This window comes from Lygodium microphyllum, chromosome 10 (assembly GCF_053477565.2).
Source record: "Lygodium microphyllum isolate KBCC chromosome 10, Lygodium_microphyllum_v1.1.10, whole genome shotgun sequence".
Lineage (NCBI taxonomy): Eukaryota > Viridiplantae > Streptophyta > Polypodiopsida > Schizaeales > Lygodiaceae > Lygodium > Lygodium microphyllum.
The window spans coordinates 152,594,971-152,608,316 of record NC_141144.1 but is presented as its reverse complement, the minus strand read 5'-3'; the positions used below and the strand labels follow the sequence as shown (position 1 = coordinate 152,608,316).

The following is a 13,346-nucleotide window of genomic DNA, read 5'->3' as shown; positions in this document are numbered from 1 at the left end:
ATATGCATTGCTTGAGTCAAACTTATATTATGTACTGCTTGAATCATATGTGCCATTTTGTTTGTTCTTCTATTACCCATTGGCATAGAGGTGTTTATATAATAGTCACTATACGACATAACATAAATTCAGCACAAGTAGTAAAGCTCATGGGATTCACTACATGTAAACACTCTATATCATGCGCATTCAAGACCTATTTAAAAAAATCATTGTGTGAATTTTTCCAAAACAAAATACGTCCCCTTTCTATTCAATGTGTGAGTAACCCTTGTAACCCCTTTATATGGCACCCTTTTGTATGTAAAAAATGTATTTTAAAACATCCTTACTTTTGAACCCATGTAATACACTTACAAATTTATGAGTGACAACACCCTGCCCTCCCCTCCTTTTTTTCCTTCTATAACATCACTTTCTTGCATACATGTGTGACACCCAAGATGAAGGGCATTAAAGCTTGCTACCTCCTTTCTGCAAACTCACTTGTTGAAAAGAGTACGAAGATGTAGGTGTAAAATATGCTTGCCCTTGAAACTTTGATGGCACGTCTGATATCATGTAGGTGTAAAATTTGCTTGCCCTTGAAACTTTGATGGCACGTCTTGTCATATCCTTTATGGATGTTAGAAAAGATAGGGAGGGGGAGGCCAGTTTCCAAAGATTATTATTCACATGGTACCATTCCAAACCAAATGTTATGAGATAACATAAAAGAATAAGGCCCTATATATTATGTACTAGTGGGTGGGCGTTGAGACTAACAAGTATCGAATTGGAAAGAATCTAAGGGCAGGCTTGAGCTGGTGCAGATGACGCGGTCGAAGCGGCTGATCGGGGGAGGGAGGGACGGGAGGAGGGACCATCGGCCGCTTCTGAGGTGGCACACGCAGGCCGCGTAATCCCTGAAGCGCGACTCGCTGTACACGTAGACCAGCCCGCCCGCCCCGCCGGCGCTGCAGCGGAGCGCCACGTGTTTGCAATCTCCATCCCCCTCGACGTCGAACACCTCCTCAAAGAGCTCCGGCGGCATCTCCGTCACCTCCCCGCAGCGCCACGCCGACGGCGAAGCCGCCGTCGTCTCCGCCGCCTTGAACAGCCTCACGCCCGCGGCTCCCTTCTCGTCGCAGCACAGCGCCACCATCACCAGCCCCTCCTCCTCGCTCGCCACCGCCCGCCACGTCAGCACCCCCGCCGGCCTCTCGCACTCGGCCCGCGCCCAGACCCTCCCGTCCACGTCCAGCACGCACATCCTCGACGAATGGTGGTCCGCCACGTAGAACCGCCGGCCGAGCGCGGCGGCGGAGAAGTTGTGGGCGTCGGCGCGGAGGCCCCCGATCCATCCAGGGAGAGGAGGGCAGCTGAGCCAGGTGCCGCGCGCCACGTCATAGATTTCCACGTCACCACACGCCTGCTGCTCCTCCTGCTCTTCCTCCTGTTCTAATTCGTCGACGCCCCCAACGACCACAGCCAATTCCAGCGTCCCAGACTTGTAGAAACCCCCCACCAGAGGCGCCCTCCGGCCCCGCCGCATGGGCGGCGTGACCACCCAGCTGGGCCTGCCCACCGGGGCGCCCGCCGAGAGGCACAGGCACATCTGCGCCTGCCTCGGCCCCGCCAGCGCGAAGAATGTCCCGTCCATGGCCGCGAAGGAGGCCTGGTTGTGAGCGGGCAGCTGCGCGAAGCACTTGGGCGGAAGGCGCCGCCATGCGAAGGAGAGAGGGTCGAAGGCGAACGCCTGGCTCTTGTGCGGGAGGAGGCTGTTGATCCCCACCAGGAAGAACCACGGGGCGCGATTCGAGGGCAGCAGCGTGCGGTGGAGATTCGCGAATGGCTTGGACGATAGGACGAGCGAGCGCAGGCACTTGCAAGTCGACGAGGCTGATAGCGCCGACACGAGAGGCAGGCGGGCGATTATGAGCTCAAGCAGGGGCTCAGGGAGGTTCAATATGAGCAGGGGAGAGGGAGAAGGAGAAGTAGAAGAAGTGCAGCAATGGCACATGATTCAACAATCCTGATGACAATCAAAGACGAGGATGGATACGAGATGCAGGCACTCTTTTCTGTGAGAGAGAGAGAGAGAGAGAGAGAGAGAGAGTATAGGCGCGAGAGCAAGTAGAGGAGAAATGGATAAAGAGCCCAACCATCAATTGCTACTTTTATGGCCTTCTCGTTGACTAAGCCTTCTAACCAAATGTTTGACCCATCCATCCATCATGCCAATAGTTTTCCATTGAACTCTATGCCAATGGTTTTGGGCCTACATAAACTTATGAAGGAATATCGATTAAAAAAATGACCACTTCCTATAGAGTTGCCTTTTGAAATCTGAAGACTAAAGCCATCTATAAGTTCACTCTTTAGTTGCCCTTTCTACATGTCCCATAGCCTAATCTATAGTTTTGCAACACGAAGATGAAAAGCCATCATCTTATCTTATTACTATATTATTTTAGTTGTAAGTTCTGAAAGCCTTGAACTTCAAACTCACCAATTTACCTTCTCCTTGTATAAATTTGTTTGTAAAGGTTCATTGATGGCTCCATGACTCAAGGAATGCACCTCAAGCAAAGCTCCATCTCCATAGCCTTGATCACCACATGAGCTACATGTAGAAGAAGAAGAAGAAGAAGAAGAAGAAGAAGAGGAGGAGGAGGAGGAGGAAGAGGAAGAGGAAACAAGAGCTTCACCCACACCAGTCTCTCACTCTACCTCATACTTTCCCTCTCTCACTCTCTCTTCCTCTTTCACACCTTCTCCTTGTATAAATCTATTTGTAAAGGTTCATTGATGGCTCCATGACTCAAGGAATGCACCTCGAGCAAGCTCCATCTCCATAGCCTTGATCACCACATGAGCTACATGTAGAAGAAGATGATGAAGAGGAAAAAGAAGAAGAAGAATGATGGGGGTAAAGGCGCCTCCGCCATGCCGCCCCGTGTATTACTACACTGACAGTACCCGCCACTGCACACTGCAGGTGGCGGGCGCCCGTCACGTCACTTTATTCTTTATTCTTTTAGTGACAGTTTGAATAAAGGAAGGCCCGGTCACACATTGTGACGGTTGGAGTTCCCATTTCTTGTCTCTCTCTTTCTTGCTCTTGCTCTCCCGCCATAGCTCGCGTGCAAGCTTCGATCCTTCTCACCTTTCAACTGGTTGTTGGGGGTAAAGGCGCCTCCGCCGTGCCGCCCCGTGTATTACTACACTGACAGTACCCGCCACTGCACACTGCAGGTGGCGGGCGCCCGTCACGTCACTTTATTCTTTATTCTTTTAGTGACAGTTTGAATAAAGGAAGGCCCGGTCACACATTGTGACGGTTGGAGTTCCCATTTCTTGTCTCTCTCTTTCTTGCTCTTGCTCTCCCGCCATAGCTCGCGTGCAAGCTTCGATCCTTCTCACCTTTCAAAGAAGAGGAGGAGAAGGAGGAGGAGGAGGAGGAGGAAACAAGAGCTTCACCCTCATTGGTCTCTCACTCTACCTCATATTTTCCCTCTCTCACTCTCTCTTCCTCTTTCACACAAGTAGGATGCAAGCAAGAAGTAAGAAGAGAGATCCGCAAGATTGCACAACACAATAATGAGCTTATCCTTTCATTCTTTTTGCTTTTATGTATGGCCTTGATTTTTTGGGCATCCTCCTATCTCATTGGCCTAGCTAGCCTTCTCTTTCCTTGTACACACTCTTTAGTTTTTACAAATTTTTAAAAACTTATTGAGCTAAGATCTTTATGCTCCTACCTCATCAAATCATTATTACAATTTGCATGATTGGCTCTCTTTTTGCAAAAAATTACAAGTGCTTGAGAGACACTCTAGTTTCTACTTCTCTTTTCACTCCAAATTTCTTTCTTTCTTTTTGCACGTCTCTTCATTGTCTTGCCTTTCTAGAAGGTGTTAATATTATCCCTCTCTTAGACTTGTGCTAGTCCCATAGCACTATGCAACAACCTAGTGGGTGGCACTATGTGGCCAATGTTGGTGGGTCATGAAGATGGTGGATGGTAATGATGCGGTAATTTTAGGCCATTATTGGTATGGATGGGATTGGCTTTGTGCTTTGTTCTTCAACAGTTTGCTTGTTGTTGAGGGAAAGAAGAAAAAGGGAAAGATGACAAGGGCCACCAATGTCGTTGGGTTGGTCAAGTCTTTAAGTTGTGACTCTATAGTAGAAAAGGATGTTCACTCCTTAAGGGTGTGTGTGCTTGCCTTATTGTGTTGTGACCATTGTGTAGAGGGAAATCATATCTGCCATTCTTTTTAGATAAGCCATGTAGTTGGGTTTCACCTTTCAAAGTTTAGTGCACTATAGAATGCTACCCATGATTCCATGTTGTCATCCAATATATTCCTCCTCCATCCTAGTTGGGAGTTGCAGCCCTTCACAGTTCTTTGCACCTTGAGTACTTTGTCCTACCAATGGTCAATTGGTTCTTGCAATCACATTCTAAGCTTTTGTGTTTTTCACTCAAGCCATATCTTTCCCAATCACGAGGATACTTGAATCACCTTTTGCATTATAGTGAAAGATAGAACTTTCCTAAGTTTGCATGGAAATTTGAAAGAGAACTACATTGGGAATTCCTAAGTTTTCGAGTGCTCCCACATGTTGATCTCCCTATCCCAACTGATTGAAATATACTTCCCTTTCTGTGGGAAAGGTATGTCTAGTATTAGATAAGTTATGGCAGTGAGCGTTCTCTTACTTCTTTCCACCTTCTCCCTTCTCCCCTGCATAGCCTTTGCTATTCCTTTTCAAGGAGTGGGTTCCCCTTTAGCTTTTGCAACAGTTTGTGGTTGTGATGATATTGGTCCCTCAAGTTCTTTTGGCTCCCAATCTAACTCAAATATAGGAGGTGATGGTGGTGGCTCTTCTTTTTCTCTTCATTGGCCACAATCCCAATCAAGCTCAAGTCTTTTGAATTCGCTTAGTTGCAAAACCTAAGGTTCGTTTTTCATCTTGTATTGTAGATGGGGTACTCTTATTTCCAAACTATTCTTGAGTGCCTGCTTGGTAAGTTGCAACTTCTTTTTAAGGCTGTCAACAATATTCTCCTCACATTGCTTTGACACTTCAAGCAATGTGTTGGTGTAGCTTTTCTAATGTGACTACATCACCTCTTCCATTTCCTTAGCCCTTCCAATCTCCAAATTTTTCTCACATTCAACTTGAGCAAGGGGGGTGACTAGGTTGCACATGGCATTGGCATTTCTCTCCTTGCATTGACCTATTTTCTCCTTTGCTTGCTCTAGCCCCCCCCTATTTTACAACTTTTTGAGGACTTCTAGTGTGGTCTATTGTCCCTCTAGGTTTCACTCTCAAGGTTTTTATTTGTTTCATTTCATCTTGTAATTTCTTTTGGAGTCGTGTATAATTATGTGTAGCCTTTTCTATTTCTTCTTCTAGCTCCACAAGCTTTTTGTTCCTATGCTATGCCTCCTTATTTGTTTGTTTTTCTTCTTCCAACTCTCTCATTAGTCACCCTTGTAGCTATATTAGCGCATCTAGCTCTCCTTCCACCTTGACCTTCTCCTTTTATGGCTTGGGCATACTAACTCTTGACTTGCATTAGATTCTCTCTTTTGACTTTGCATTGCTCCCATATCTCCTCATACCCCTTTCCTTTCTCATTGCCCTCCTTTAGTACAACCAATTCTTTCTCCAGACTAAAGATTTTTTATTGTCAATATGGTGCATGAGTTTCCTTCTCTCTTTCCAATGCAGCGAAGATTGCTTTTCTTTCTTCATCTAAGTGAACTCTCTACTCTTCCAGCTCCTTCAAAAACAACTCAAAACCTTGCATTGGACTCAAAGTGGCCAAATGCATGGAGGTTAATGATCCTTCAATCCTAGATGCTTTTGGTACTTTTTGCCTAGATTTAGCATATGCAATAGTTAAGTGCTACTTATTGCCAATATAATTTGCATGGAATGGAACTTAGCTCTCATTACAACATTTAATCAAATGAAATTGTAGTTTCCAAAAAATTGTGGGCCTTTCATGTCCTTCTTTTTCTTCATGTCCTCATGCCATTAATAGTGCTTGAGACCATGTAGTGTTTTTCCCCTTTCCTCATAACCATTGAGAAATTAAATTTGAGTAGGAGTAGCAACCACGTGGCTATGTATCCTCTAGCACATGGATTATTTATAATATATAGTAGCATTGTGTGGTGGTCTATGTAAAAAGTGGACGATGTGATAATAAATAAAGAGGGAAATTTTTAATGTAAAAAATTGTTGGGGAGCTACGGAGCTCTACCCTGAGACCTACGGACCGCTTATTGATCAAGCGTTTCAAGCTGAGCGGCCATGGCTACCTCTCACATAGCTGATGCGCAATGCCTACCTTGCAGGTGTAGTGAGCTTACCTTGATGTTCAATTGAGTCCCCTCCTCTCTCTCACACTCCAGTAGCTCCACGGTCCTTGTGGCAAGTTCAAGCAACCGCAAGCCCTCTCCGTCATGCTCCATCCCCCATAGCCGCGCGAGATAAGAGAAGAGAAGAAGGAAAGGAACGATGAAGAGAGAAGATGGGGAGCTCCTTCTCCACGATCCCTCACTCTCACACACTCACTCCCTCACTCCCTCACACTCCTTCAATCCCTCACTCAAGCACAAGCATGAATGTAAGAAGCAAGAGAAGAGGAAGAAGAAGCTTTAGCCACACCCAAGAATGAGTTTCTCATTCACTTTTGAACTTTATATACATGCCCTACCTTTCGGCGGTCATCCACACTTTTTTACATGGCCGGCCATTAGCCGGCCATTAGCTTAGGCCCTCTTTTCCTATTTCCCACCGTTCCAACTCATCCTGTTCCCACTAATGAATGCCTACAATTTGCATAGCAGTGAGCCCGGCGCTCTTTTTACAAAGATTCGAGAGTGCCTTCATATTTAATGGTGCGCTTTTACTCTTTTCTTTTCTCGAGGCAACACCGTCATATAAATCATTCAAATTTCCAGGCTTCCATTTTTTCTGCACTTCTGCTCCATTTTCCGTTCCTCTGTGTTGCGGTAAACATTACCCCTCTCCTAGCGGAGTGCCACTCCCATGGCACTGGGGTGGGGAGCAGCAGCAAAGTTGGGATTGGTGCTAAGTGGAATTGGTGGGTAGATGACCACGATCAAAAAGAAAAAAAGGGTTGTGAAGGAGACATGATGGGGTGTTGATTCCGGATGATTTGGAGAGGTTCTAGCTTGCTTTGATCTTCATGAAGGTGCTCGGCCTTTGTTACCCAGTTGGAATTTGTTGTTGGCGATGACTGTCACAATTGGGGCTCCGCAAGCTGTGGAAAAACACATGGTTCCAAAATCTATGCCAATGGCACGCCCCAATTGAGTTACAAATAGCCTGAAAGAGAAGGATGTGCACTCCCTAAGGGGTGTGTCTGCCCCCGGTGAGGTGTAAGTGCATGTGCAGTGGAACTGGGAGATGGGTGTAGGCAAGCCCTCGGTAATGTCCAACACTTGAGGACCCAGTTCATGTGTTGTTGGAGGTGTGGTGCAAAGCTTAGGGTGACAGGTCTGGAAGTCCTGCCCGTGATGTGCCCTAAGTGTGAAGTGGGGAGAGGGGCTAGGGGTGAACCCTAGGTGCGGTGAGCAAAGTGAGTTTTTTCTTTTTTCTTTTCTTTTCTTAAAAAAAAAAGAGATGGTATACATAGAAGGCATTTGGCTAGTGCCAATCACCGTCAGCCGAAGCACGGGGTGGTCGTAGGCATTGGGATAGAAAGGCACAGCTTTGGAGGTATTCTTTAATAGCAGCCCGGGCCTTCAGAGGTGTGGATGACAAAAAGGGATGGCTACACCTTTGTGAAGCGGGTGTCATTCATGTTTTCTAAGAGTTCTAAGCAAAAAGAGGGAAGGAGGGTTTCCCTCATCATTAATCTAGTCATAGCTCTACTATCTATTCCTAAATTGATATCAAAAAAGAGGGGGGGAAGGTGGGCTTCCTCAATGGTAGGCTTTTGTATTAATAGGAATTTGATCAACCTAAGATAATTGCAAGTGGTTAGAAAGGCGGGATCCGGGCAGGAGGAGAAGTCCGTGAGGAAACGGTTGATGGATGGAAGGATATCTTCTACTCTAGTTCGGGCTTACATTATATATTCTAGGAAAATCAAAATCCCCATGAATAGTGCGGTCATAATCCACTCCATGCCGGCAGGGGTAGGGCATGTAGGTGGGGTCATTTCGTTCCTCGAGGAGTGAGTTGCAGAAGGCAGTCCAGGCATCAAAATTGGCGTTCCAAATCCTTCTCCGCCACTTCGGCTGCGCCTCGTAGCCTTGGACGGATTTGGGAATCCGATTCACCTTGTCTTGCTAGTAATCTGTGGGCTCTTGCCTCCACCTGGTTATAATTAGGCTCCTCTCTTCCATCCATCTGTTTGCCAGGTCATTGGCCAGATCCTTGATCTTGGATAGGATACTTAGCGACAATGCCCGGTCCAGCGAGCGTGGATAGGAAAATGACAGCTCAAAAGGTCTCGTCTGGAACTCCCGGTCATGCCAGATGATCAATTCCTGAGGCCAATCGATAGGATTGGGGTCCCCTCGTAGTGGTACCAGCTCGTCAAAGAATTGTTTGGGTAGTGACCGTGCTCTGCGTTGTGCGTCCTCTGCCAGCTCTTGCCTCCTTCTTTTGGCTGCCACGATGCGCTTTGGCATGTGGGCATCTTCAAGCTCATTTGGCGGGAGGTCTGGTAGAGGGGGACTGGGGGTTTTTTATTCTTCGTCGGCTTCCTGCTCCAAATTCGGGCCCTCCTCGGTATCTTGTTCGGCCATGGCTGGGGTCATTTGTGGTGGTGGTGCAGGCTACTCCTGTTCTTTGAACCCCAGTTCCTTGAGCTCAACGGTGGAGAGGCTAACATTGCGCAGGTAGTGGAATTGCTGCTTGGTGAGTCATGTGCCGGTGGGGAGCTCCCGTTCCTGAAGGCCATACCTTAGCGCTCGGGTAGTCAATTCCAGTTTCCTTCTCACCCTCTCCACTGAATCATCGCCCTGTGCTTGGGTGACATGCAGCACGGTGCTGAGAAAGGCTTGCCTCTGTGCGTGGGTGCATACATTGGCTGCTTCAGCTTTGGATTCGGCAAGCACTCTCTCACACTCTGTCACTGTCAAGCGTTCCGTGAATTGCCTAATTCTTTCAAAGTTGTTTGCTTCCCAAGCATTGGCCCTTTCATCCATATTTCTTCTTTCTTCTTCCAGTGCACTTGCCAGTGTGGTTACCACCTATTGTGCAGTTCGTTCGTTAAGGCCCAAAGTTGGTGCCACTCCATGGACTTCCGAGCCAGCTATTCTTCGGCGATTTCTTTCACCTGATTTGCGATACTGAATTTCTGTTCTGCCTCAGCAATTAGTTCTGATCTTTCCTGCGCTAGCTGCTCGTGGCTCTGGATCTCTGCAAGCTGCAGTCTTCGTTGCATGAAGGCCATGGCCATGAGGGCCTCTGTGTCTTCCTTGGCAACTTCCAACGCACCTTATAGCTATTGTGCCTCTTGTTGTTGTTCTGTGCTTTTGTTGCGAGGATTGCCGGCCGTTCCCATGCTAGGAACTCTATCTCTCTCTCTAACCTATTTTGTTCCTCGAGCTCATATTGAAGCTTTGCCATGGTATTCCCCTGTCACTAGCTTGGATCACCTTCTTGAGTTGCCAATGGTCCATACCCCTCCAGTCTGGCCGTTCTCTGCTCTAGGTCTGCATATTGCTGCATTAGCAACTTTAAGCTCCGCTGCTCGGCCACCACCAGGTTTTGTTCTTCGTCCTCTAGCCTCTGTCTCAGGCGGTTTTCGTTATCTTGGGCCTCTTTCTCATTTGCCTCCAGCGAATCTTGTAACGCCTTGACCTCCCTTTGCCGATTAGCCCCTTTCCTTGAAACTTCGAGCCTCAGGGCTACCAAGGTTTCCCTTTCCTTTTCCAGCTCTAGCAGGGCCACCTTCTTTTTCTCCTTTGCCTTATCCAGCTGCGCTAGGAGTTTGGCCACGTAGGCATTGTAGTCTGCACTAGGTGACATGGGGATAGGAGCTGTGGTGGTTGATGCTTCGAGTTTTTTCCATTTTGGGTCTTTTCTGGACTTAGCATCAGTAGTCAAGTGGCAGGTCTTTTCGCTCCAGGTTCTGGGACAATCTCCGCCACCTTACTGACAAGCATCTGCATCATGCTCATCAGCTGGGCCATGTCCAGAGAGGGCGTGGGTTGTGGGGCATTTGGGGTGTCTGTTGGTGCTGGCACGAAGGAGGGAGGCAAGGGGTGTAACAACGACTTTCCCTTGCCTGAGATTATCGGGGCTGCCCTCGCGCTGCCGCTTGCTTCGGCCTCATGGTGAGGACCGTAGGGGTTGATTTCTCCTCTTCCATGAGTTTCTTCAACAGACCTACGAGTGGCCTCAGCCAACTCAGCCAGTTCCTTCATGCTCAATAGCTCGTGGGCTTCCTCTTCCGCCCTTCTTTGCCATTCCTCTTCCGCCTTTTTTGACTCCTCTTTAACTCTTTTGAGTTCTTCCTCCTCCTCCTTCTGCAGTTATTCTTCCAACCTACCTGACTCTTTTCAAGTTCTCTTCACCTCGGCCCACTCCGCTTTGCTCAGTCTCTTCCCCTTCTTTTGGCTCTTGCCATTCTTCATTTGCTTATGAGGCTCGGCCGTTTGCATGGGCGGTACTTCAGGCTCTCCATCGCTAGCCGTCCTTTCGTTCGAGCCTTCCTCCTCACGACATGGTGAGCCTTGGTGCTCAATTTTCTCTCCCTCCACGCCAACATCCTTGATAGCCTCATCAATGATTGTTGTAAGGATTCCTCCGTATCTGATCGTAGAGGCTTTGATGGCAGGTTTCTTCCTCGTGGATCGTGTGGTGGAGGCTAGAGATTCCCCACCAGCTGGGACTGCGGCTGGAGCTAGAAGGGCGGCTGAACTCTTTATAGTCTTTTGGACAAAGCCGTTCGAGTCCACCTCCTTTGGGACTCCTGCCATAATGCTTTCTAGCAGTGGCACGCTGATTCTTTTCATGAGTGCGTTGTATCTGTGGCTCGAGAAGAGAGAATGGATCATCTTAGCCTGCATCCTTGTCGTCGGGTCTGGAATGTCAGCTAGACTAATTCCATCGACCGTGTGCACATCTTCTTTTCTGACTCCCAGCATGGCGTACACATCTCTTTTTGGGCATCTTTCTTTTTTGGGCACGAGTCCCAGGGCTCTTTCGACAGTGATTGCGTTAAGGGGCACCTGTACCCGTCTTTCTTGATCACCTGCCCTTACCATGACTATGTCATAGCTTCGTCCTTCATCAAAATTTCTTAAGAAATCTGCGCACATGCTGTAGTCTATAGCCTGCCCGACTTTCTCTATGTACTTTTGGAGGCTGCATTTGTCCACTAGCTCTCTTAGGCCGGCTCCTCCGAGATGGCCTCATCCAGGTTCATGGTATTCTTGAATGCGAATTGGCTGAATCCCCGCGTCTCGATGCTGATTCCATATTTCGTCATCTCTGCTTCCGTAAACGGAAGTCTACTCTGTCCTGCCATGGTAGGTGCCTGTCATTACCCCAGTCAACGTTAGAGTTACGATTTGATTCATTCCTAGCATACCCAAGAAAAAATGTGTATGATAGTTTGCCGGCCGGATTTAAGGGGATGAAACTTTTTAGAAATAATTCACAACCAACAACTACTTCCTCCTTGCTTTCTTTCCTATTTGAATTTAGTTGAGCACTGTTAGCCTTTACACTTCTTGCTACATCACTTGGTTAGTCGCTTGGTTGTAACTTGCTCTTCCCCCCTCTTCCTAAGTGGTACGGGGATCCTTTTCAAGACTTGCGGGGGAGGGGGGAAGGCTCGCATGGGTTGTGTGGGGTGAGCTACTTGGCCATAAGACAGATATAAAGGTCACGGTTGTATTCAAACTGGGCATGACGATCAAGTTCCCATGGCTGTAGGGAAGCTTGAGTGATGTAGGTTAAGACGTCATGAAAGATGTCCCCCGAGTTGAGGCGACTAGCAATGTGCAACTCCTCCTCTGTGAGGAACTAGTCAATGTACAGATGGGCCAATACCTGATCATCTAAGTGTAAGTTGCGTGTAATGGCCAAAACTCTGAATGAAAGAGGTGCCACGTACGTAGGGTCGCGTTCAATTGTTTTGATTGCCCTCCCCCTTTGCTCAGCATTGATCATGATCCGACGGCCTTTTTTCTCCCATTCGAGTCGTAAGGCATACCAAAGTTGCAGGAATGGAGAAGTAGAGCTGGCAAGCTGCACGAGTCCCAGGGCTCTTTCGACAGTGATTGCATTAAGGGGCACATGTACCCGTCTTTCTTGATCACCTGTCCTTACCGTGACTATGTCATAGCTTTGTCCTTCATCGAAATTTCTTAAGAAATCTGTGCACATGCTGTAGTTTACAGCCTGCCCGACTTTCACTATGTACTTTTGGAGGCTGCATTTGTCCACTAGCTCTCTTAGGCCGGCTTCTCCGAGATGGCCTCATCCAGGTTCATGGTATTCTCGAATGCGAATTGGCTAAATCCCCGCGTCTCGATGCTGATTGCATATTTCGTCATCTCTGCTTCCGTAAACGGGAGTCTACTGTGTCCTGCCATGGTAGGTGCCTCTCATTACCCGAGTCAACGTTAGAGTTACGATTTAATTCATTCCTAGCATACCCCAAGAAAAAATGTGTATGACAGTTTGCCGGCCGGATTTAAGGGGATGAAACCTTTTAGAAATAATTCACAACCAACATCTACTTCCTCCTTGCTTTCTTTCCTATTTGAATTTAGTTGAGCAATGTTAGCCTTTACACTTCTTGCTACATCACTAGGTTAGTCCCTTGGTTGTCACTTGCTCTTCCCCCCTCTTCCTAAGTGGTACGGGGATCCTTTTCAAGACTTGTGGGGGAGGGGGGAAGGCTCGCATGGGCTGTGTGGGGTGAGCTACTTGGCCATAAGACAGATATAAAGGTTAGGGTTGTATTCAAACTGGGCATGACGATGAAGATTGCATGGCTGTAGGGAAGCTTGAGTGATGTAGGTTAAGACGCCATGAAAGATGTCCCCCGAGTTGAGGCGACTAGCAATGTGCAACTCCTCCTCTGTGAGGAACTGGTCAATGTACAGATGGGCCAATACATGATCATCTAAGTGTAAGTTGCGTGTAATGGCCAAAACTCTGAATGAAAGAGGTGCCACGTACGTAGGGTCGCGTTCAATTGTTTTGATTGCCCTCCCCCTTTGCTCAGCATTGGTCATGATGCGGTGGCCTTTTTTCTCCCATTGGAGTCGTAAGGCGTACCACAGTTGCAGGAATGGAGAAGTAGAGCTGGCAAGCTGCACGAGTCCGAGGGCTCTTTCGACAGT

The 13,346-nt window shown here is 47.7% G+C and overlaps 1 protein-coding gene across 1 annotated transcript; it reads right to left on the bottom strand.

Moving 5' to 3' along the window:
- Nucleotides 1-250: 250 nt before the first annotated feature.
- On the bottom strand, nt 251-2,184 carry LOC148030687 (F-box/kelch-repeat protein At3g24760-like). Its single transcript, XM_087687039.1, has one exon. The coding sequence runs from the start codon at nt 2,000-2,002 to the stop codon at nt 761-763; it is 1,242 nt and encodes a 413-aa protein (XP_087543165.1). The 5' UTR covers nt 2,003-2,184; the 3' UTR covers nt 251-760.
- Between the last annotated feature and the right edge of the window lie 11,162 nt (nt 2,185-13,346).

Bases quoted from the DNA above. Each gene is read 5' to 3' on its own strand.
- LOC148030687 (XM_087687039.1), bottom strand. From the start codon at position 2,002: ATGTGCCATTGCTGCACTTCTTCTACTTCTCCTTCTCCCTCTCCCCTG.